General features: G+C 38.5%; 1 protein-coding gene across 1 annotated transcript in view; it reads right to left on the bottom strand.

The window, feature by feature from the left end:
- The window catches only part of LOC126292063 (uncharacterized), an 86,851-nt gene extending 61,676 nt beyond the window's left edge, over positions 1-25,175 (bottom strand). Inside the window, exons 1-4 of the mRNA XM_049985867.1 lie at positions 24,969-25,175; positions 16,389-16,451; positions 11,901-11,963; positions 9,298-9,360 (exon numbers count right to left, since the gene is read on the bottom strand). Coding sequence (XP_049841824.1) covers positions 9,298-9,360; positions 11,901-11,963; positions 16,389-16,451; positions 24,969-24,971 — 192 coding nt within the window. The 5' untranslated portion in view covers positions 24,972-25,175. The remainder of the gene's footprint in view (positions 1-9,297; positions 9,361-11,900; positions 11,964-16,388; positions 16,452-24,968) is intronic.
- Positions 25,176-27,314: the final 2,139 nt, after the last annotated feature.

The raw sequence follows: 27,314 nt of genomic DNA, 5'->3' as shown, positions 1-27,314 counted from the left end.
TTGCATTATTTGCATTAGCTACTGGAAATACTGCTGAGGTTATCAGTACCTAAGCTTACGCACTACTTCATCGAGCTTGAACTGACTTATGCCAAGGACAACCCAACACACACCCATGCCCGATGGGGGACTCGAACCATCTACGGGGAGAGTCGCACATTAGTCATTAATTTCTGTATTTCAAATAGGGTAGTGCAGTTGTGTCTCACTATGTCACCACTGCTTTGACAACCCCGCTGTGAAAGAGTTGGTATAACTTTGTCGAACAGTCTGTCGCAGGTGTTACTTGTGACATAGCAGGGTACAGCGAGTGGGGAGGTCGCTGTTAGTGGACTAAACCGCCATCACATCACTGTCGTTGTAGCCCTCTTGTAATGTCTTATGAAGTGTCAAAATGGAACATCTGGAAAGCCCAATTAAGGAAGTGCAGAAACACCGATGGCTCTACAGAGAGGTAAAAGGGAGAATCATTGTGAGCTGTTCAGAGGCCTTTTAGGGAGAAAAGTGGGTTGGAATGGATGACGAACAGAAATAAGATCTTGATGAGCGCTGACAATGAATATGGTTCAAATGGCTCTGAGCACTATGGGACTTAACATCTGAGGTCATCAGTCCTCTAGAACTTAGAACCACTTAAACGTAACTAACCTAAGGACATCACATACATCCATGCCCGAGGGAGGATTCGAACCTGCGACCGTAGCGGTCGCGCGGTTCCAGACTGAAGTGCCTAGAGCCGCTCGGCCACACCGGCCGGTTGACAGTGAATATTTCATTAATATTTACAGTGTAGACTGAAATGCGTCCACGAATGAAATGCCACCAAGCCAGTTTGTCTTCATTTGTGGAACAAAACCAGTGCAGGGTCACTTTCAAATGGTTAAAATGGCGCTAAGCACTATGAGACTTAACATCTGAGGTCATCAGTTCCTTAGACTTAGAACTACTTAAACCTAAATAAACTAACGACATCACACACATCCATGTCCGAGGCAGGATTTGAACCTCCGGCTGTAGCAGCAGCGTGGTTCCGGACTGAAGTGCCTAGAACCGCTCGGTCCCAGCGGCCGGCTAGGGTCACTTTCATTGACATGTTTCCCCTCCCTTCCGGAGCATAAAGTCAAGGTCACGCCCCTCTGAAGTCAAGGTCACAAGATGGCAGAATGCAGTAGAGAAGATGGTTGATGAGATGGCAGACAGTGGCATGCTGTGGCACACAGGATAGCAGATAATGGAATCAGGTAGTTTGTGGCACTGCAGTCAGCTACCTCGAGGTGTTGCAGTCCTCCACCAACCAAGTCACATGTGTTCTGTTCGCCTTAGTGGCAGGATCATGAAGTGACAGTAGAGATCGGTTGGACAGAATAAAAGGAAGAAGAACATGACTATCTAAGTATTACTAGCTATCACCTCTCATTGAATATGTGTACGAGTAATCATGATCTTTTCTTTTTCACCACCACAGTGTTGTACTGAGATATCAGAGCAGGACATGCAACTAATGAAGCTCCCATCTTGTGCACCGTTCGTTGTAGAGCCACAACAGTGCACAGATAGCGCTGAGTCACATTCAGGTGTTATGTTCACCACACCACCATTTGTTGAGCCACAGCAACTGGCAGGTGGCTTCCAGGTATATCTGATCAGAACATACAACTATTCATCAAGCAACAGGAACTTGTTTATAGGTACTTGTCACGACATGTAATTTGGCTGCCAGTCGATGGAAACTTGTGGATATAGACATACAGGCATACAGTGATTACTAAGTAATAATGGAAACTGAGAATGTCAGACACAGTGTTAAAGTGCATTTTTGACCAAATGCGTTGGAACAAGCCATCTCGTGCAATTCTGTACATCAGTGCTTACATGACAACAGAGTACGGTACATCTCATCCTCCTGTCATCCTAGTTGACATTAAGGTAGCCACCACAGATGTCTACGTGAAGGAAACACTTGAGATAGGATCTAGAGACCACCCATTTAACCATGCAATTCAACTGCCGTGACCTTATGTGACGAATGGGGCGCAGCATTAGATGTGTTAGACAGACTGGCTGTATGTTAAAGCTGCATTCAGTGGTGATATGTGCTATCTGTGTGAGCATAGTTCGCATGTGAATGACTTAGAGCAGTGTACAAGAACGTGCATTTGTGCAGCATCTACATCTGCAACCTTAAGTATTAACACCATACATGAATTTATGGCACATAAAAACCAGTTATTTGGAAAATATTGTAGATGACTTACTGCACCTAATGTACAATGAAAAAACATTTCAACGCAAATGAGTTCCTCGCCATCAATCATGAATGAGGTTTCGATACTAATAAATGCAGAGCAACAGTGATGGTTGTTAATTTAAGTGATACTGCAAATTCTGAACACTGAAGGGTCAGCCCATACTTTGAACACATGCATTAAATCACTGCAGAAGGAGAATTCAGCATCTGCACCGCGCGAGGTGGCTCAGTCGTAAGCACACTGGACTCGCATTCTGGAGGACGACGGTTCAATCCCGCGTCCGGCCATCCTGATTTAGGTTTTCTGTGATTTCCCTAAATCTCTCCAGGCAACTGCTGGGATGGTCCCTTTGGAAGGGCACGCCCGACTTCCTTCCTCATCCTTCCCTAATCCAATGAGACCGATGATCTCGCTGTTTGGTCTCTTCCACCAAATCAACCCAACCCAACCCACCCAACATCTGTAAAACGTCTTGTTCGCAGTTTACAGTTTTATCTGATTCATATGCTGCCATCCAAAATTTACAACTCATCGGGTCACTCAGTGGAATCAAGAGCCTTAGCCACCTCAACAGTTATTTTACAGCCTCACTTCAAGAACAGTGAACTAACGTACTGAGCTCTACATCTGCAACGGAACACCGATATCTGTACCAAGTTATAATGTTAGAGGAGTGTAACAAAATATCTGTGTTTTACCTTGAAGTGGCAGAACCTGACTAGGCCCATCACAAGTCCTGCATTTCCATTAGAAATGGGGACAGCTACATGTCATTCATTGCAACTCAGAGGATGATAATAAAAGGAAGAAATGAGTGTTGATTAGGAAACAGATTATGATCGTCGTATTAAATAGCTGCTTTCATTTCTTCCTCTCGTAACCCTTCCACTGCCAGATGCAGCATCTCTGGTTGGGATTACTGCGACGAACATATTTTTAAGAAAAAAATTTATGGAAGAAGTGAAACTGTTAAGCTGTGAAGCTATAAGACAATGTCAGAGAGGGTTAAAATGATATTTGAACTGTTTCTTGAAGTGTGCTTGAACTGTGTTATAAACTGTCAGTCACTTAATATGGAACACAGCGAACCGAGAGACTAAGAGCTCAGTTTATAATGACCTATGCAAACAATGTTAAATTACATTTGTGTGTGCGATCCTTGCACTATGTGGGTGTTAGTGCTGATTTCATTGCTTGACAAGGCACGGCTACGCAAGGGACAGTGCAGTGAGATGACTTCAAAAGTGACCGGTGACAGGTGTAAGATCAAGCAGTCCGGCTGCAGTGAAAACAACACCTTAGCAGAGACAAAGCAGTGGGAGATACAGCAGTCCTGAAACTTGTACGTCACCCCAGCTTCAGCGACGGCAGTGAGCAGAGCTTCTCAATGGCGTAACGCAGAAAGAAGCAGATTCTGGTATGTTTAATGTTTGCAGAGGCTAGTGAGAGGGTCAGAGTAAACTGAATGCGTTTGCAGCGTATAGTGTAATAATTGCTATATTGAGAAATAAATCTGTGAGATTTCCAAATATTACTTGTTTAGTGGGTAGCGACGGGGAAGGAATATACCTTTTTGGTAGTAGTTACGGTGTGCAAATGGATGATAGTAGGGAAGATCCTTTGCTCCAGGTACAAGAATTTGCAAATGGATAATACTGGCTGCTACCCCTCTGATCAGATATAAAAAGCGGATAATGATGTTGGAAATAATGTTCATGAAAATGTAGGTTCGATTTTAAATAATTGCATTGAAAATGAAAATTATGTCATGTCTGACCACAATGACATGGTACATTGGAATGAAGAAGCCAGAGGAACAGGGTCTGGCGTCGACATTTCAAATGAATGGACAGTTGGGTAGTGCAGTTTAAGACACACTAGTGCATCAGCTTGTAGTTTGTCAAATGAGAATAGTAATTAATATAATAATGTGGAGGACTAGATTAAATGTCAGATGCATACAGTGATGAACACTCTAAAATCAAGAATTCAGCAAGTAGAAGGGCATAACAAACTCATCAAAAGAAAAATGAAGGGCAAAATAAGCTCAATAAAAACTTCAAGATATTGGATAAAAATTTCACAGAACTTGAAGCTAAAACTGACAATGTTATCAAGAGGATACTTGAAGAAACGAAAAAAAAACAATTATTTAAAAATTTAAGTAAGTACAAGTATGAGGTAAATAATAGCATCAACGAACAATCTATTATTCATAATGAAATGAACAGCTGTGATAAGCAACTCGAAGCCCATTCAGTTAGTAACAATCATTTAGAACCAGAAATTGGTAATGCAGTATTTAATGTACAAAATAATATTAGCTAAATTTCGGACACAAATGATCAAAGTAAACACAATAGAACTGTATCGAAACAAATATTGAAGTGTGTAAACTCAGTAATGTTGAAGAGACGTCGCATACTAAATCAATATCTGAACAAACATGTTAATGTAGTAGTAATATTCCCTACGTAGAATACATTTGCAAAGACAGTTAATTGTGATTCACATCCATTTGAGAGGAGTCACAATAAATGTTAAGATCTTTGCAGAAGCAATTAAGGAAATTGCGGGCACTAAAGTCACTCAGCTTACTGGGAGGATTAAATGCAAAGCAAAATCGCAATGTGACTGGGAAACGAAAATAATTATCGTTAGTCAAAATGATGCAGCAGTCTGTATCACTGTTGACGGAGTTCGTGCTGTGTCAACAGAAAGGAACGTGCAGTCACTGGCTTTCATGCATCCCTTAGACGTAAACATTCCTATTATGTGGACGTAATGAAAAACATTCCAGTAGGTTACATGTAAATTTAAAGTCACTGACGTGAGAACAGTGGTTAACAAAAGCACACACCGAGTTGTTGGTTTTGAGGTGAAAGCAGAAGCTGGAAAAAGAAAATGCAACGTTGTAGCATCACGACTAATAACGTATGAATACCGACCTCCGAGAGCACTGCGTCTGTTGCACTGTTAGCTGATGAAGACCATCCGGCGCTCGCGTTATTGGCAATATTATTTAATTTTGCTTTCATATTGCCCATCATCCTCTTCATTCATTGAGAACTAAATCTGTCATCTTTATCATTCTTCCCTGTCATAGAAGAAAAAGAGAGCTTTAACACGTGGGAGAAGTTTAAAGAGTATTAAGGGAAATGGAAGAATGAACAGAGTAAAAAAGATTGACGTGGCTCGTAATTCAACCTCAGAGACCAGAGACAATGGTCATACATGTGAGTTGTGCTTCTGTGAATGTGTGTGTGTGTTGTGTGTGTTGCGTACTTTAGAAGAAGGCCTTTTGACCGAAAGCTCACATCTTTAGCAGGTTTTTGTTGTGCCTGTCTCCTCTATGTGGTGAGTAGTAATGTATACTTTTCACAATATACTTTTCAAAATATAATATATATCTTTCACAATATTTTCATTATTCCAGCGTCGATTTTCCATTTTTTGCTTTCAAATAACATAACTACGTAGTTAAAATGGAAAACGAACTTCTGCATAGCTTAGAAAAGTGACCTCGTAAAACTGAATACAAATTACGAATTCGGAAACTGAGTCCGAAATTTGTTGACGATACTTTGACACTCTCGTTCACTCCAGAAACTGCATCGAAAATTCAAGCCTAAGAAATAATTTCTTGTATCTGTCACATAACACAACTGTAATTGACATAACTACCTATCATTTTCAGCAAGTTATTGTGCAGCAGACGTTCTATTTACCATAACATGGCCAAATTTCAAGGAAATTTTCAAACAGAACAAGCTCGAATTAGGGAAGGGTGGCGAAGGAAGTGGCCGTGCCCTTTCGAAAGAACCATCCCCGTATTTGCCTTAAGCGATTTACGGGAATCACAGAAAACCTACATCAGGATGGCCCGTCGCGGATTTGAACCATCGTTCTTCCAAATGCGAGTGTAGTGTTCTAACTGCTGTACTACCTAGCTAGGTGTCTATACTGAGAGATAAGCTTTTTTTGTTTACTGCAAGTATTTCAGCCCCTTCCTCTACAATTTTAACTCTCTACAGCTGCCTCTACTACCAGAGAAGTTACTGTCTGATGTCTTAACAGATGTTCTATCATCTTATCCCATCCCTCCTACTTGTCAGTTTTTCCCATATTTTCCTTTCCTTACCGATTCTGCAGGGAACCTCTTCATTTTTCACCTTACCACTCCACCTAATTTTGAACATTCTTCTGTAGCACCACACCTCAAACGCTTCAATTCTTTTCTATTCTGGTTTTCAAACAGTTCATATTTCACTGCCATACAATGCTACGCTCCAAACGTACATTCTCAGAAATTTTTTCCTCAAATTAAGGCCTATGTTTGACACTAGTAGACTTCTCTTGGCCAGGAAAGCCCTTTTTGCCAATGCTAGTCTGGTTTTTATGTCCTCCTTGCTCCCTCTGTGATTGTTACTTTCCTGCCTAGGTAGCAGAAATCCTTAACTTCATCCACTGCGTGATTAGCAGTCTTGATTTTAAGTTTCTCACTGTTCTCATTTGTACTACTTCTCATTACTTTCGTCTTTCTTCGATTTACTCTCAGTCAATTCACTGTACTAATTAGGCTGTTCATTCCATTGAGCAGCTCCTGTAATTCTTCTCTACTTGCAAAGAGGGTAGCAATGTTATCAGCGAATCTTTTCACTGGTATCCTTTTACCTCGAATTTTAACCCCACTCTTGAATCTTTCTTTTATTTCCGTCATTGCTTCTTCGATCTACAGACCAAAAATCAGGAGCGGAAGACTACATTCTTGTCTTACACTATTTTTAATCTGAGCATTCCGGTCTTGGTCTTCCACTCTTATCGTTCCTCCTGAAAGCAGTAATGACAAACTTATGAACACATATTGAAATTATCTGGAACACAATGGCAACATTTAGTGGATACATTTAAGTACTATTAAAAACAAATCGTAGTACTAAGAGACATATTTACGAGGTGTTCATAGCTTAGATGAACCAGCCTATATTTCATACCTAATCCTATTCTTAAATATATCTTTATAAGAAGAAGGTGTGCTATATAAAATTGTAGATAAAATCAATTTAAAGGGCAAATGTCACGTCTCACAATAACATACGTCTTGTAACTCATGATATACGCAGCAAAAAAAAAAAAAGAAACTTCGCATAGATAGGAACACATCTTCGGTTTCCATAAGGCTTCTGTGTGGTTTCCACAGAAATACAAGCATTCAAAACCCGCCTTCACCTGTGTTGGAACATGTGAAGGCAGCACAGCCTAGCGCAGTTTCTGAAAGTTTGCAGAATGAAATTCAGATCACCAAATACATACGGGACAACTGACATCACGCATAGATCATTACAGTACTGATTTCATCTCAAAATACATCCTTATTTCAAATCGTATTTAAGCTCGCACTCATAAATTCTATGTTGTCCGACTTAAGCTCAAACGATACGAGTACAGAGAGCACAACATTTTTTTTTTTTTTTACCTTCTGATCGTTTCCAGAAGTCTTCAAAACAATAATCGAACGTTGGAAAGCTCTTCTAACGTACGACTCCTAAAGAATATTTGCCCATTCACTTATTACTCGCACCAACTAAGACGACGATTCCCGGAAGAGTTGGGCAAAGTGTCGCATTCGCACAGAAGGACGTCAATGACTGGGTATTCTTTAACTATATGAAGAAAATAACTGTTCTTAAAGAACAGATACCAATGATGACCAAGCAGCTTCTCTAGACAGAAATGATAATTAATCGAAACCCTCAGCTGCCAACAAGTGTTGTTGATATACCTCAATAAGGAGAGCTGAAAATGTGTGCCCCGACCTTCCACAACAGTTACTATCCATATAGTTAAAGGCTACCCGGCCATTGACCCTCTTCTGTGCGAATGGGCACACTTTCCCGAACTCTTACGAGAATCGTGACCTTAGTTGGCGCGAGTAAGTAGTGAATGGGCAAATATCCTTTAGGGACAACAATATGAATGTAGGTTGTGGACAGTTGGGAATGTGGGTCTCACGGGAAGCGTGCAAGGGATGAGACCTGCAGACGCGCTATTCTCTGTGCCCTCGGTGGATCAGATGCATAGAGCGTTGCCCTGTAAGAAGGAGATCCCATGTTCGAGTCCCGGTTGAGGCACACATTTTCAGCTGTCCCCATTGAGGTATATCAATAACACCTGTTGGCAGCTGAGGGTTTCGATTAATTATTAAGTCTCAAGGTGACTGGCTACGAAACATGCAAAATGAAACCTTCTTGACTTCAATTCTCAAGTAAGGTACTTAAAAGTGACAGTCACTCCAAAGGTATTACAGCTTTTAGATTTAAAATAATAATATTTACTTTCATGTTTGAGTGGGCGGGCGATGATGATATACAGCTGTACGAATTCAGTTCGAAATAAATTCGCTGAATGCGAATGTGCCAATAACTTGGCCTCAGTTGTGTTAAGTATAGGTGTACTACATACTGGTGACAAGTGAAAAATTTTGCCGGACCAGGACTCGAACCCAAACTCCCCCCTTATCGCAAGCCGAGTTCGCTAACCGTGCACACCTCCTGGGCTATCGGCAGTTCTGTTATTTAAAATTGTCTACATCATTACACCATAGTCTCCTACACTCATCACGAAATACTTTGTGCTTTACTCTGTATTCCCGCACCAGAGAGAAGTCTGACATACTGACATATGCAAATTTGGTTCGGTATGAAAGGCGTGTACAAATATCTAATCGTTAAGGTGACTGGTAACGATTAACGGCAAATTCATGTCCGCGTCCCGGTCTAGCACTTACTTCTAGGTGTGACCAATAGGTAACACATTTACACCTAATACAGCTGAGGCCAAGTTATCACCATTCAGCGAATTTGTTTCGAATTAAAATAATACCACAGAAAGCTAGTCAAAATTGTACCACGTAGCACAAAAGAGAAATTTGCACTCACTGTCGGCTGAAAGATGCGGATACAAGTTTTGATAAGCTGTTTTTTAGTTACTAGTGAGATATTCTCTGAATATTAACAAACAAAATAATAGCTCATATTAATATACTTACGGGCTCTTGTCTGATTGCAGTCCCAACACTGGCAGAATTTGTTTGTTGGTTTGGATTCGTTTCCTATGAGAAAAGATAAGACCTAATACAAAGAACAAACTGAGAATACACGTTTAAAAGTAGGTAATAAGTTCTGCATCTGTGAAATTTTGCATGTGTAAAATACTAGCCTGTATTTGAAGAAGAGTTTTTTAGTTTGGTTTCATTTAATTGAAGCTACAAGAAATTTATAATTCTTGGATTGAAGTTGACAATGAAGCCAGTTTTAAATGTAGGGTATGGACTTAAAGCTTATGTTTACCACAGTTATTTTCTGATTTTATTCCTAGAACCTTAGTTTTATTTATATACTGCCTTTACACACAGGACACGAAAATGACAATATTTCGGAAATTCAAATTATATACTTATTAAGAATTTTTTTAGCATATTGCAGCCCTGTCAGCAACTGTGATATACAAATATTTTGAAGAATCAGCCTCAGTTGCGCAAATTTTCTGGTCTTTGCCAGGCTTCGACTAAATTAATGTAGCCTCCTTAAGAAGTGTAAAATTACTATACCATGCCAGAGTAAGGCACAGTCAACATTAAAATTATAGCCAACATGGTACCACAGTACAATAGATTTTAATTTTAATGTTGACTGTGCCTCTGTCTGACATGATATAGTAATTTTATGCTTCTGAAGAAGGCTAGATTAATTTGTGCAACTGAGGCTGATTCTTCAAAATATATACTTATCAGTTTGTTTCGTCCAGTAATTTTTTTTCAGTCAATTGTTTGGACATATGATATAGGACAAGTCAGCCGTAACTTAATGTATACAACTACACAAAAACAAATTGTAGTTTAACAGTGTTACCATAAATCTCCAAAAGCTTTTGAGCGATTTGTTCCTATTTTTACACGATACTCTAATAAGCTTTCAGACAGACAGAGGCTAATTTTTTAAATACATGTGGCGGAAACGATTTTAACAAAAATTTCGAAAAGTTGTTTGCATTTCATTTCAAATTTTTGCATGATGCGCTAATAAACATTCAGACTGATAATGGTTATAATCCGCCATTTGGAGATCAACTGCAGCCATTCATGTACTTCATGTGTTAAAACAACGATGGAATTTTTGTGGATGACCGTGCGCCATGTCATCAGACCACAATGTTTCAAGATTGGTTTGAATATTTGGCCACTCAGATCTCCCGGGAGATGTCAGTTCATGCACAGAATCCTTAATCAGCAACACATTCGCAATTATGGATGGCTATAGAGAAAAAAAGTTCAATATTTCTGCACAGCACTACAAACTGCTTGTTGAGTCAATCATACATCGAGTTGCTGTTCTACACCACCCAGGAGGGGATCATATACGATATTAACAGATACCCCATAACTTTTTTCACCCCAGTCTATAGTTCTTATAAATAAATAATTCTAGTGGTTAAGACTATCAGAAACATGAATAAGATAAACAGCCAAAATTCAGATAGCTGTAACGTTTTCATGTTTCTCATTTTTTTTTAAGTTATGAAATTAAAGAGTCATCTCCATTTTGTTGTTAGAAACTGCAAATAGATATAACAACATAGCTGTGAATTTATATAAAAAATAGTTGAAAACAATCTCTTAACAACACACCAACGAAGCACAATAAGGCAAAAAAGGCACAAGCTGGCTGACCACGAAACATACAGAATGCAATCTTGTTGACTCCAAGTCTGAAGTAAGGTACTTAAAAATGAAAATCACTTCAAAGGTATTACAGCTCTTACATTTAAAATAGTAATATTTAGTTGCATGTCTGGATGGACAGACATTAATTACGATTTACAGCAGCACGAAATTAATTCGACATAAAGTCGCTCAATGTAAGATAACTTGATCTCAGCTGAGCTATGTATCGATGTACTACCTATTGGTGAGATATGAAAATTCGTGCCAGAGGGGAACTAGAATCAGAAATTTCCGCTCTCGCCTTAACCATTACGCTATCCATGCGCTCTCGCCTTAACAATTACGCTATCCATGCAAGCTTCCCAGACCGATAGAGTTTTGTGAGCGTGCACATGCCTGTCTACATGTCCATATCACAGTCTCCTAGTTTCATCACTAAATACTTGCAGCTTTACCCTGTATTTCCGCACCAGTGAGAAGCGTGACAAAAACACACATGTGGAACTTTGAGGTGGTCTGTGCGGTGTGCAGATATAGTCTATTGCTTAGGTGACCGCTCGTGACAACCGGGCAAATCGTGTTCGCGTTTCACTCTGACACATATTTTCATGTTTCATCATTAGGAAGCACGTCTATACCTAACGCGGCCAACGCCATGATATTGGCAATCAGCGAGTTTATTTCGAATTGTAACAATAACACAAAAAACTAGTCAAAATTGTACCTCGTTATCACAAAAGAAAGGAAGGCTTTCTTAGTCTGAAGACGGCTGAAAGGAGTCGACACAAGTTTTGATAACAAAAGATCTGAAAATGGCTGGTAATTTAGTCTTTCTCCTTTCTTGACAAAGAAATTGCTGTCTTTTTATTGCTATTGAAATATTCCCCAAAATTAACATACAAAATTATTTCTTACGTTAATATACTTACTGGCTCTAGTCTGCTTGTACTCCCATCCCTGGCAGAATTTGTGTGTTCTTTTGTAGGCTTCTCCTATAAGAAAAAATATTAAATAAGAAACAAAGCATAAACAACAAAGCAGGTAGAAAGGTCTAGATGTGTGGACGTAAATTGTAGCCTGTATTTGGAACAGAATTTTCTGTTTAGTTTTATTACACTGAAGCTTTAAGAAGTTTATAATTCTTGGATGGAAGATAACAACAAAGCCAATTTTAATTGCTCTTTACATGGACTGATTTATTCAATTAGGAACTGAAGTTTGCCTTTATATAGGTATTCTCTGTTTCTTGTCCTAGAACCTAGATATTCTTTACAAGCTGCATTTAGATACGGGACTGGAAAATGACAATATTTCAGAAATTAAATTGTAACTGGAAGTACTGTTGTGTTAGCCACTCATTCTATCAATTATTTATTTCTTTCTTTCTTCCAATAAATTATTTTCAGTGCAGTGTTTGTACATATGATATAGGACAGGTCAGGCGTAACTTACTCTATACGACTACAACTCAGGCGTAACATAATCTATGTGTAGTTGTAGTTTAAACTTGTTACGAAAAATTTCAAAAAGTTCTTGACCGGTTTAATTCCTGTTTTACACGATATTGTAAAAATTTTCCAGACAAGCAGAGGCTAATATGTAAAGGGAAAACGCTGTTAGGAAAAGTCACGAAAATTTATTGACCAACTGATTTCAAATTTTTTGTATTATACTCTAATAACATTCAGACGTCTGTTGTATAAAGGCTATGTTCTGTTTTAAACAACGATGTAAAGAAACCAATTGCGAGAAAGGAAATGGAGTGCCATTTTCTTTTTTGCATTCAGTCTTAACATGGATATCAGTGCATTTAAACCATTAGACAAATTGTTCCTTACACATATATTCTTTCCCCTCATACATAATTTTAAATAAAAATTGTAGACACAAGAATGTGTTGTTTTGTTTTCTTAATTGCAGACAGTTTTAAGAGTTAAGAGGAATATTTATGGCTTATCAACTTATGATCAGGATGTTACTGTGCTACAGAATCTGAATCTTAGGAAACTTTGCAATCCTACCTGTTCACAGACTGAAACTATGAGAAATACACTCATTGAAGCTACTATCCTCACAAATACAGCACCTGGAGATACATCTCCTGTAGTCCTTATATTCATGATCCCAATCGATTTACCCATCCATTTTTGTGACTGCTTTTCCTAGACGAGGTTTTGTTTGCAGTAACAATAAACAAGGCTGTGGGTCAGGGAGAGAACAGACAGAGAATGGTGGGGGACGAAGTGGACAGAGAGAGAGGGAAAGGAGGAGATGGAAAGTGGAGGGGTGAGGAGGAGGAGATGGAGAGAGATTGGGGAAGATGGAAATGGACATTGAGAGGGGGACAAGGATAAGATTGACAAAGAGAATGGGCAAGATGAGGATATGTGGAGAGTGGAAAGAGGAGAAGGACAGAGAGAGAAGTCAGAAGGAGATAGGATGTATATACAATTCACATACACATTCAGTAACTTGAAAGCATTGCCAACACACATACATACATATCTCTGTACCCCAGACGCACAGTACGAGGACTGCAGTTCTGCAGTTGGGCTGGGGTTAGGTTTCCACTGTATGAGGTTAGATGGATGGAGGCAGGAGGGGGGTTTGGGGAGAATAACTAACACCTGAGAGGGAGGCAGCTAGTTTGATGGCTAGAAATGTGGGATGGAGGGGTGTCAGGTATATAGGCCAAGCATGTAATGTATGAGTGCTGGAGTTGGTGGAAAGCAGTGCAGCATGGGTTGATTTGCTAATGTGAATTAATGTGTGTGTGTGTGTGTGTGTGTGTGTGTGTGTGTGTGAGCGCACGTGCTCCACTCGAGGAAGAACCTACATCAAAAGCCATTAAATTTCATCTTCGTTTGTGTGTTCTGTTGACAACTGAATGTTCCCACTTATCAATGAGTGGTGTTCTTTATTCGTACACTATTTACATACTGCACAACTTACATACTAGAAATAATAATATAACGTAACATAGCTAATACAAAAGAATATTATCAACCATATTTGATGAAAAGGGTGACGTATAAGGGTGTTCTGGAAATTAAGAGACATAGTAAAAGCAGAGGTCAAAGAAGAAGTATTTCACATTACTTTAAATGCATTCAATGTTGGTATGCATTTCAAATAAAACATATCATTGTATAACACAGCACAAATATGGTATACTCATCTTCTTCATAGATTTTTATTTGTAACTCCAAAACTTTGCCAGCGTTGTAAGGAAAGAATGCAAACGATTTTCTAATATCCTTCAGGTTTTTAGATGACATGGTCATCTAATTTAGACCTCTGGGTGATTTTCGTTAGTATCCACAGGCTACATACAATGTAAAATAAAATATAAAGTACGCACAGAATTTAAATGATAATGATCACATCCTTAACCTAAAAAACCTTTATCTATGTGTTTCAAGAAAGTAATAAAGAACCCACTGAGGAAACCACAACTCTGGTGAAACATGTTTGGGTCCCAAAACTAAACAGTAATTTGTATACTTGTAAAACGTCGGATCCATACTGAATTCATTATTATTTTAAAAATGGCAATTCCACTGTGATGCTGTTAGCATCAGAAGATTGTATATATGTTACAGGCTCAAGCTACAGACGCCTCTAAATCGAGCAATAAATAACTTTCACATTAAGACAGCTTTCAATATTGAAATCTTTGTCAGTTTCCATTTATATATTAATTTCAGTAAATAATTATTGATTTATGAATTTAATAACCTAATAATTAGTAACAAAGTGGAAAATTTAAAAAGTTTTTTGCTTCCTAATACTTTATAATATTGTTTTCATTATTGACAGTAAAATTAATGAAATTATAAATGGAGATATATTTTGGTTACAATTAACACTGAAAAATACAAACTATTGTATCTAACATAGATTTTTTTCACATCACATACTTTTAGAAATTATACTACTAATTTTCATGGTGTGATATTGACACCTGATAATATATCGAAATAGAGGTAGAAAACTATATTTACAGAAAAACTGTATTTGTCAGTTAAGAAAGCTGACCAGCTTTCGTAGATAAGAAGGCACGTAACTGCTACGTCAGTTTGATCACAATATCCTGAACCAGCAACACATTCAGTACTATGGATGATTATAGCGGCAGTATGGCTCAATATTTCTGCAGGGTACTTCAAACCGTTTGTTGACTCAATGATACATCGAGGTGCTGTACTACACCACATAGGAGGAGAAGCGGCATGATATTAAGATATATCCCATAACTTCACATCTGTGTTTAGATCCTATAAATAAATAAATTCTAGTGGCTAAGACTATCAAAAATCTGAATAAAACATCCAAAATTCAGATAGCTCTAACGTTTTCATGTTGCTCAATTATTTCTGAGTTATGAAATTAAGGATTCATGTCAGTTTTGTAGTTAGAAACTGCAAACTGATGTAACAGCATTGCTGTGAATTCATAAAAAAAGTTGAAAACTATCTCTAAACAACACACCAACCAACAAAATGGCAAAAAATCAATCACAAGTTGAGTGACCACGAGACATACAAAATGCAATCTTGTTGCCCCCAGTTCTGAAGGTACTTAAAAATGAAAATCACTTCAAAGGTATTACAGCTTTTAGATTTAAAATAGTAAATATTTACTTCCATGTCTGGATGGACAGACATTGATGACAATTTACAGCAGGACAAAATTAATTCGATATAAAGTCGCTCAATGTAAAATAACTTGGTCTCAGCTGAGTTAGGTATCTATGTACTGCCTATTGGTGAGATATGAAAATTCGTGCCAGAGTGGGACTCGAACCAGAAATGTCTTTTCTCTTCTTAACCATTACGCTATCCACACACACCTCCCAGACCGATAGATTTTTGTGAGTGTGCACATGTGTGTCTGCATGACCATACCACACTCTCCCAGCTTCATCACTAAATACTTGCAGCTTTACCCTGTATTCCCACACCAATGAAAAGTGTGACACACATACACGTGTGGAAGTTTGAGATGATGTGTGAGGCGTGCACATATAGCCCAATGGTTCAGGTGACCGCTCGTGATAACTGGGTAAATCGTGTTCACCTCCCACTCTGGCACATACTTTCATGTTTCACCATTATTTATCACGTATATACCTAACACACCCAAGGTCATGTTACTCTCAATCAGCGAGTTTATTTCGAATTAAAATAATAACACAAAAAATTAGTCAAAATTGTACCACGTTATCACAAAAGAAAGAAAGGCTTGCTTAGACTAATGTTGGCTGAAACGTGTCGACACAAGTTTCAGTAACAAAAGATCTGAAAATGGCTGGTAATTTATTCTTCCCCAATAAAAGAGTTGCTGTTTTTAATTAATTTTTAAATACTCTCCAAATGTTAACAAGCAATATAACTGCTGATATTAATATTACTTACCGCCTTTGGACTGTTTGTAGTTCCATTACATGCAGACTTTGTGCATTGTTTTGGAGGATTTTCCTGTAAGAAGAAATAAGTGAACAACAAATTGAAAACAAAGCATACAAAACAAGAAGCATGTAGAAAGTACTAGATCTGTGGACTGGCGAATTGTAGCCAGTAACGGAAGGAGAATTTTTCTGCTTTTTTGGTTTTATTTGACTGAAGCTGAAACAAATTAATAATTCTTGGATTGAAATCGAAGCTGACAATTGAGAGAGTTTTAATTGTTCTGTAAATGTATAGATTCAATCAGTGGGGGACTTAAGCATATGTTTACTATAGTTATTTTCTGTTTTTATTCCTAGTAGCTATTTTTTATTAAGCTGCCTTTATATACAGGACAGGAAAATGGCAATATTTCAGAAATTCAAATCAAACTGAAAGGATTATTTTGTTGGCCACTCATTATATAAATAATTTATTATTCCATTGTTTCGTACAGTAAATTATTGTTAGTGAATTATTGGTACATAGAATGTAGGACAAGTCAGGTGTAACTTAATGTATGCTGTTATAATGTTCTTGCTCTGTCCGTCGTTGTGTGTTTTGCTGCCTAGGTAACAGAATTCCTTAACCCATCTACTTCGTGATCATGAATCATGATGTTAAGTTTCTCGCTGTTTTCATTTCTGCTCCTTCTCATTACTTTCGTCTTTCTTCGATTTACTCTCAGTCCATATTCTCTACTCATTAGCCTGTTAATTCCATTCATCATATCGCTTAATTCTTCTTCACTTTCACTCTGTATAGCAATTTCATTAGCGAATCTAATCACTGGTATCCTTTCACCTTAAATTTTAATTCCACTCCTGAACCTTTCTTTATTTACATCATTGCTTCTTCGATGTACAGATTGAACAGTAGAGGCAAAAGACTACCACCCTGTCTTACAACTTTTTAATCCAAGCATTCCCCTTCTTGGTCCTCCATTCTTATTATTCCCTCTTGGCTGTTGTACATAATGTATATTAATCTTCTCCCCCTGTAGCTTCCCCCTATTTTTCTCAGGATTTTGAACATCTTACACCATTTTACAGTGCCGAACGCTTTTTCCAGCTCGACAAATCCTATAAACACGTCTTGATTTTTTTAAAATCTTGCTTCCATTGTCAACCGCAGCTTCCGAAGTCACAAACGGTGAAAACATTCTCTAGGCAATACACCAACCAAACACAATCAAATAAAAGAAGACACACAAGCTGAGTGGGGGCACAAAATGTACAAAATTGCAACCTTCCTGGTTTAAAGTCTTAAATAAGGTACTTAAAAGTGACAGTCACTTCCATGGTGCTACACATATGAGATTTAAAATAATAATATTGATTTGAATGTCTCAATGGGCGGACATTGACGATATACAGGCATACGAAGCTAATTCGAAACAAATTCACTGCATGCGAATATGTGAATAACCTAGTCTCAGCTGCGTTACGTAGAGATGTGCTATATACTGGTGACAAATGAAAATTTGTGCCGGATCGGGACTTTAACCTGAATTTCCCGCTTATCGCGTGGTTCAAAATAGTTCAAATGGCTCTGAGCACTATGGCACTTTACTTCTGAGGTCATCAGTCCCCTAGAACTAAAAACTAATTAAACCTAAGTAACCTAAGGACATAACACACCCATGCCCGAGGCAGGATTCGAACCTGCAACCGTAGTGGTCGCGCGGTTCCAGGCTGTAGCGCCTATAACCGCTCGGCCACCCTGGCCGGCCGCGTGCGTTCAGCCCAACCATTTTGCTATTCGTACAAGCCTCACAGACCGGTCGAAACTTAAAGAGTGTCAAAGTCATTATACCGTAGTTTCCTACATTCATCACGAAATACTTGCACCTATACTCTGTGTTACCGCAGCACAGAGAAGTGTGACATACACACATGTGGAAATTGGTGTAGGTCTGAGAGGCGTGCACAAATTGCCTAATGGTGTTGGTGAGCGCTCGCGGTAAGTGGGAAATTATTCGCATTCGTCGTGTTTATTTAGAATTAAAAACAATAACAGTGAAAACTAGTCAAAATTGTACCCATTATCACAGTAGAATGACTTGCACAGACTAACGTCGGCTGAAAGGTGCCGACACAGGTTTTCATAACAATAGATTGAAGATGTCTGCTACATATATTCTTCCTCGTTTGTTGACAAAAGAGTTGTTATTTTTAATTGTTTTTGAAATACTTTCCCATATTAAATGTTTATTAATTACCTATGGTAAATAAATATAGATGCAATTATAAAGGGGAAACGCTGTTAGCAAAAATTTCGGAAAGGTATTGACCAGTTTATTTTAGATTTTGTGCATGATACCCCAAAAAACCATTCAGAGGGAGATCGGCTGTGTATCTATTAAATATATGTAATATATATTAATATATATTTAATTTATAAAGGGGTTAGAATACTACTGTACATTGGAACCTGAATCATACAAAACTTTGAAATCCTAACTACTCACACACTGAAACTATGAGAATACTCTCACTGAAGCTACTATCCTCACAAGTGCAGCAGCTTGAGATACTCTCTTGTAGCCCTTATATTACTGATCCAAATGGATTTATCCATTCATTTAAGTGACTCCTTTTCTCAGTCGAGCTTTTTTTCGCATTAACAATAAGGATCGAGGTCTTGGAGAGTGAGGAAGAGGAGATGGACAGAGAGCAGAGGGGGAAAATGGACATAGAGAGCGGGGAAGAGGTGGTGCATAGAGAGAGGGGTGGGGAGGAGATAGATTAGTGGGAGAAGGAGATAGACAGTGAGAGGTGTGAGATAAAAGAAATGGGCAGAGAAGAGATAGACAAGCAAAGAAGGAGGAAGAGATGAGCAGACAGAAATGGGAGAAAGATATTACTTACAAGTCCGATATACATTTCGCAACTACCTGCCAGGATAGCTGAGTGTTAACGCGCTGCTTCCTGGAGTCGGGTGGGCATGCAGACCCCGGATCGAATCCGAATGGAGGATTAACGACGACTGCCGGTGTGCTGGCCAGCCTGGATGTGGTTTTCCACATCCTCCTAGGTGAAGTGAATACTAGGCTGGTTCCCTCGTCCCACTTCGCAGACATTTGTAACACATTCACACTATTTCACGATTTACACTAGACACAGACAGCTGGGGTACACTAATATCGTCCCGGGGTGGGGGGGGGGGGGGGGGGGGGAGATGGGATGGTGGCAGAAAGGGCATCCGGCTACCCTTAAAAAAAATTAACCATGCCAATTCCGTACTTAACCCCGCCGACCCTGCGCACAATGCGGGATAAAGGCAGTAGCAAAAGAAAAAGAATATTCATTTCGCAACTGCAGAGAATTTCCAAGTTCGCTAGTTAATTAATAATTATCATAGTTATTAAGTGATACTATGCGATCTACACAATCAAAGTAAAGAAAATAATATATATACTTTGGGAGTAAGAAGACTATTTACCGAAAAGCAGAAGTGTTGAGTTGAAAGCAGGTATGCAGAAAAAAAGAGAGAAACGTAGCTACTTTCAGAATAAATCCATTTTGAGCTAGTGTGCGCAGCCATGTCTGCACCCGCCCCCCCTTCCACTACAATCACACCTCTGTACCCTAGATGCACAATACCAAGATTGCAGCTCAGCAGGTGGGCTTGGTTGGGGTTTGTGCTGTGCAGAATGGGGTGGGTAGAGGCAGGAAGAGCGTTCGGGGTGAACAGCTAGCAGCTCGGAGGGAGGAAGCGGGTTTGCTGGCTAGGAATGTGGAATGGAGGAGTGACTTGTGCACAGGCTATATACGTAATGAACACGTGCTGAAGGCGGTGGAGAGATCTGCAGGATGAGGGTGATGTAACGTGAAGTGGTATGTGCATAAGTGTGGTGTGTGTGTGTGTCTCTGTGTGTGTGTGTGTGTGTGTGTGTGTGTGTGTGTGTGTACTCTAGCTCGAGGAAGAATTTATTCTGAAAGCTAGCAAATCTCTTCTCTTTTTGTATGTGTATGCTGTTGTGGACTCAACACTCCCTCATTTCAGTGACTAGTTTCCTTTATTCCTAAAGTACTTCGATTCTGTCGCAATGTTCCTGTTATAAATAATGATATAACGTGACTTAGTTAATACAGGATATTATAGTTAGCAACATTGGGGAAATAAGGTTTACGTATAATGATGTTCCAGGAATTAAGAGACAGAGTATTAGCAGTGGTCCAACAAGAACTATTTCACGCTACTCTAAATGTATTTAATGTCGATATGCATTTTAAGTAAAGTATATCACCATATAACACAACACCAATACGATATGCTTCTCTTTTGTATTTATTTGCACTTGTACTTATAAGGTGTTGTTAGCATTGTAAGAAACCATTTTCAACACATATATTTCGTCGCTACATAGCATTAGACGTATTTCTTTGCATGAACAGTCATTAGTAAATTCGTAAAATGGCAAAGGATCTAGAAGTTGATTAACAACCAAATTATCCATTTGAAAAAGCTGAAACTTGTCGAAAACAGGAAATTTTCTATTAATAATGCAACGTACTAGATTGCAGCTATTCTTTCATTTTTAATATGATGAGATTATAGCTAGTATGTCCCATAATAACCAAAGTCTTCTGTCTTCAGTTCGAGTTTGTTATGTGGCCATAATCGCATAGTATGGGGGTGTAGCTTTTATTTTGTTTACATCCCTGACAATTCTACCCAATGATCCAATGATGGGAGCCTTCGAAACATATGTGTCTGAATGAATGATTCTCTCTAATTTTCAGTGTTCAATGTCACTGCCGTCTACACAGTTTTTTTGCTGAGATGCGTCACTCTGTCTCATGTCCTCAGTCTCGTATGTGTCTAAACACAGTTTTCCCCTTCCCTGTAGGTGCTAGATTCCTCAGAATAACAGAACTCCTTCTCTGGGAGACGCTTCCCAACTCATTATGCTGAGAAACAGTCAGTTCAGTGCTGAATTCATAATGCACACAAATTCTGCAGTGTAAATGATGACAGAACAGCTCAGTATTGAGAACGGAATATATTTAAAAGCAAATGCTTCCAATATCGAACAGCTACACTTCTTGCTTGGAGAGGTTTCAATTGTGAATAGCAACTGACTTTACCTCTTAAAATCAAACTAGGATGAAACAACAGGGTATACACATTATGTACCTACCATTTTGTTTGTATCCACTCGGGATGAGAGAAGAGAAGAAGAAGGAAACACCAACTCTAGATAACGACCGATGTTGAGACGCATTTTTAGGATTTAAAAAATTAAAGCCATTATATATAAATCTTGAGAATCTGCTGTAGAAGAATTGGGAAAGATAGACACAGATTTCTCAAGTCTGACCACTTGGTCACATTGACAAAGACTAATGTCTACCTTACTTTCTGGATAAGTGATATAGTAATAGGTACTTAAAGCTACCTACCCAAAATATCTGTTCACGCCAGTTTACAAATTACAAGCCCAAGAACAGTTTTAATAGAAGGACTGAACTGACTATTTGAATATTTCCTCAGTTTCTCTATATAAATGTGTAAATATTCAAATCTACAATTCAGCCCACTGCTGCTCATTCTGTCATATATATATATATATATATATATATATATATATATATATATATATATATATATATATATATATATATATATATTCTTTCTTTAGGCTGAGAAACAGTCACCTCGTTTTCAGCTGCCAAAGTCAACAAATGTGATATTGTAAAAATACAACTAATGTCCTCTGATAAATCAAATTTACATATTCATCTTAAGGTGAATTCTCCTCATCACGATCACTATTAACGCCTGTTTTTTGGTTTATCGACATATACATGTGTTTGGAAGATTTTGCCTTGAGCAAAACAATTTCTTGTTTTTCTCAAGTATCACAATTAGTGTAACTGTGCGTGTTGTGAAATAGTTCACAGTTTTCACGTCATGGAAAACGCAGCCAACAAGTAAATAAAAAATACAGGGAACAAGCCGTCTTGAATACCAGCTACATTGTATAAGACAGTCAAAGAGATTAACAGAAGAATGTGTGGTTAAGTAAAATACGCAAAAAGCCACTGATGATGGTGCTATTACTCATCTACAAGTAAAGTGAAAATAAACAAGGAACTGAATTTTGGACACATCAGAATCTCCCTAACATATCTGAACTTCACAGAACGAGGCTAACACAAGATAACGATACCTTATTTTAGTTAGCTCTTAAATCTCTACTTTTACGACACACTTACATAAACTGCCAAAACTGTGGTACAATTTATATAATATTCACGCATTTTTCAATGATTTTTATCAAATACCAAGTTCATGTTAAATTTAGCATGCAACACAGTCTGAATAACGCAGTTAAAACCGGTTATAATGAAGTCGAAGGGACCGACGGTAAACGGTTGTTTCAGCCTATAGTCGTATGAACCGGGCTTTCGCGTTTTTTTATAAAAATTTCGTGTCTGTAAATTTTAGGCTGTCATACAGTTAACACTTCAAAAAGTAGCAGCAATACAATGTGGAGAGCGACTGAAGAGAATTTTACTTATGCTTAGTAGAGCTTACAACAATAAAATGACAGAAAAATAAATAAAACCTGTAATAAGTGAAAAAAGGTGTAGCAATAATATAAAATGTTCAGTAATGTCCATAACGGTCTTGGATAGTGAATGAGTTAAAATAGGCATGATTACAACCTAATGTAGATGCTGTGTACGTTAATAGTAATGAATGACACAACCTAGTTCCAGTTACTACATTACAAAAATTAATCAACAGTAGCAAAATTAATAGTACTCTATACATAAATTACATGGAGATCTATACTTTGTCCCATGTTTCTCTGTAAAATGTACAAATGTGACGTATTGTACTTGATTCACTGAGAAAATCTAACACACATAAGCACAAAGCATCTATAATGAATACACTGTTACTCCACTTCCCTACTCTCAAAAAATAACTCAGATTCAAATGTAATTTTCTGGTGTTCTAGCGTCACGGAAAAGACAGCGTTGTTTAGTCTTTCAACCAGTTGCTTTAACTTTGAAATGCAGTATAGTACGCATAATACAGTATAGCGTCCTATTTAAGGTAACCGCTTACCTTTGTTTTCTTTTTGCTTTTAAGATGGGCGTACGCATTTTGCATTTAACAGTGCATTTGTTTTAACGCCTGATTTGAAATCAATAGCTTGCAGCAAAAAAGAGTTTAAAGACAAGTATTACATTGTTGTCAGTACCCCCCCAAATATACAATAAACAAAAAAAAAACATTGGACATTATCCGTATCCATACTTTCCAAACTAATGTTATAAATGCGAAAGGAACTTTTATTTCGCGTTAAAACCACTGAACCAAATTTGATGAAATTTGGTATGGAGATAGCTTAAATACTGGAGAAGAACATAGGCTACCTCGGAATGTCTTTAAAAAGAGATATTTGTTAATCTGATTAAATTAAGCGAAATATAGAACAATTATTGCTGCTTGAAAAAGCTGCTTACTGTTTGAATTTTGAACTTTGTCATATTTACTAATATGTTTTATTGTTTGATACGTTATATATAAGGCGCTTCAACGTAATGAATACAACACTAATACAATCCCCAACGTGTGCAATGCGTACTTCTATTCTAATTTCTGACACAAGCGCATCGTATTGTATTCGCTGAGCGTCTCGCATCTCTTCCAGCTTCTGGGGCGTTTGCAAATTCACAACTACGTCCTTTAAACGCTGGACGACAAACAGAGAGACTGTGCCTTTACGTGTAGTGTGTGGGAGGCTTTTAGTGAGGCTGTATTTGATTAAATGCAAGCGCAGCCAGTTTATAACACGCAGAAACATGGATGCATCTAACATTATTGCCGATAGAAATGTTACAAAAATCTGCGCTGCACCGAACTACAAGTTATGTATTTTCTTTCTTCGTCAGTTTAACGCTGTTTAATAATTTATGAAGTCCATATTTTACTTTAGTGTCACCAGCCGTCACTCATCGTAACAAAGTTACTGATAAGAGTCAACAATTCGTTGGTTAGCTTTGCTGACCTTTGATCACGGGGTTCCGGGTAGAAATCCGAACCGGGCCGGATTCTCTCCGCTCGGGACTGTCTGTGTGTGTGTATGTGTGTGTGTGTGTGCTCATCATTGTATCGTCAACTACGCGCAAGTCGCTGAATTGGCGTCAAATAAAAATAATTACTTGCAGCAAGCGGTCGAAAATCCCGAATGGCACTAATGCCAAACACAGAATTCATTTCATTTTACTTATATGTGAGTGCAGCTGCGAGTAACAGCCAGTAGCCGATACGTTTCTCCGAAAATGTGACGAAAAGTAAGTCGTTTGATACGAGAACTTGCAATAATCGATGTCGATCTTCTGAATTTCACCGTTTATACACGATTTAGACGGTACCGCTAGATTTCGCTGTTATAACCAATACGTCATTAAAAGCGCTGTCGCTATAAACTATGCCGACTATATTATATACAACATGTGCTATGCAAAGTGAAAGCTAGCTGCTAAGCGAAAAATACGTGACAGTGGTTGTTACGATAAAACTAACCATTTCCAAGTTGAATGGGTCCGTTCAGGTTATGTCCTTCCAAATGTATCTTCTCTTTAACAATAGGAAGCCAGAACTCGATCACAGTTCCGCCACGCTATTTACTATCGATACATTTTTTTGTGTATTTTATCGTCAGTATGTTAGTAGTTCACAATTTTGACAACAACGATAGTATGTTCGGAGCAACTGCGTCTCCGTGCGGTGGGACTGTCTGAAGACACCGCATGCTGATTGGCCGTTCATCGCCGCAGCGCATCTCAAACGTAGTGCACGAAGCGGCCGAGAGATGGCAGGCGCTTCCAGCTTGCTGTAGACAGCCTAATGCCATGTCTCTAGGCGCAGCGACTCCTGGCTACAAATTTTTTTACTTTTTTTGTTTTTTTTTTCCCAAAATGTAGGGACAGACTTCCAATCACTCTGTAAAATGTAGAGACTTTTTGTCAAGCACGAAAAATTCCAAAGTTAGAAATTAAAAAACAAAAATTGTTTCCAAACTGGATAAATTTTAAAAGTTGTATATATCTGCCAGCGTTACGTACGGAAAGTAGGCCTGTTAAGGGCGTAACTCAGAGATTAAACGAGGTGGTGAACGAAGAATTTTGGTGAATTTCTGGAGAAGAAATTTGACAGAGGAAACACTGATCTGTTTGTTGCTTAGCGCTCCTCGCGCCGATGAGCTATTTATTGCCTCCAAAGATACAAATTTCGCACGAAGGTAATGCGCATCGTACCAATTTCAAATGCGGTACTTATTTGCGGCATAGAACCTAAATTAAATTAAATCTGTAGAATACAACCCTTTGATTAGAAGAAATACGGCCGCTGTTAAGGAAACCCTGACGATAGCAACTACCGTGGACAGAAAACAATCAACGCCAGGGGCCCATCATGCACTCTTTATCGCGTCTGTTGTAATATCTGCACTATTGTAACTTCCACCGTTGTATTCTTAACTTCAGCGCCGGGGACTATATTTCTGTCTTTGACGTACGTTCACAGCTTGATAACAAAGAATAAACAGCGTGCCTAGATCGGTTCAGCTCCTTTACCCTTAAGCTTCTAAAGTTTCTTTATTTCGGATGTGTAACTGTAGCATTAGTATTTATTTTTATGATGCCTTCAGCGCTGAGAAGGAAATGAGACGTACAAAACAGTGCCAGTTAAAGCTGAAGCATGGAGAACAGATTCCCCTGTGGCACACCCTGCTGAATGTTAAAAGATTTTGTTAGATGCCCATTAACTTGCACCCCAGAAGATATTCATTCTGAATGTGTTTCATTACTTTCTCTTCCATGCACACTTTCTCCATTATCCTCAATATGGCTGACAAGATCAAAAACTATTAAAATTGATGAAAAAAAGTTGCAGTTGATATTGTCACAATAGCCAGTGAAATTATGTCTCTAATTTCAGAAACAGCCGACACTGTAGTCTTTCCAAGGATGCAAACCTAATGTTTTTTACTTCTTTTTTAAGCAACGGGTTCATCCCGCTGTTAATATCTCAGTTTTGTAGTCAAAGTTCAGCAGTGTAAGAGGTAGTAGGTTTTCTACGGTTTTCAGTCCCTTCTTGTTTGGTACGAGGACAGGTTTACCCTCTGTCATCTCGTCAGGCACAATTCCACCACAAATTACGTTATTTAAAATAACAGTAAAAGTTGTCCCAATAATAGCCCAGAATTAAGGGAATTCCGTCCAGTCCCACAGCTCTGAGGTCTGAAGATTTAACAGTAATTTCAGATACTTCATCCACAAACCAGTCACCTACAATTTCTCTGTTTTTACGGCGCGGGGTAGCTGTGCGGTCTTAGGCGCCTTGCCACGGTTCGCGCGGCTCCCACCGTCGGAGGTTCGAGTCCTCCCTTGGACGTGGGTGTGTGTGTTGTCATTAGCGTTATGGTTGAAATATGGTATATATATTATAGTGCAATTTCGATGTATTATGTGAAATGGATTATGGTTCAAATGGCTCTGAGCACTATGGGACTTAACATCTGTGGTCATCAGTCCCCTAGAACTTTGAACTACTTAAACCTAACTAACGTAAGGACATCACACACATCCATGCACGAGGCAGGATTCGAACCTGCGACCGTAGCAGTCGCGCGGTTCCGGACTGAGCGCCTTAACCGAAATGGATTATGGTTTGCAGGATATTATGGTGAATGTTAATAAAATCTGTTGTTCACACGAAGACACAATTAACTGAGGAACTATTTTTTTTGCAGCTATTTATGGAACAAGAGAATGTAAGAAAAGTGCACTCTTTAAAGGTGTAAAGGTGTCACAGTGGTATTTTCAAAATAGATTTATTTTGTCATGAAAGGCCTTCAGTGAGGACGGT

Source organism: Schistocerca gregaria, chromosome 9, assembly GCF_023897955.1.
Source record: "Schistocerca gregaria isolate iqSchGreg1 chromosome 9, iqSchGreg1.2, whole genome shotgun sequence".
In the NCBI taxonomy this organism is placed as follows: Eukaryota; Metazoa; Arthropoda; class Insecta; order Orthoptera; family Acrididae; genus Schistocerca; species Schistocerca gregaria.
This window is presented reverse-complemented; position numbering and strand designations above follow the sequence as displayed.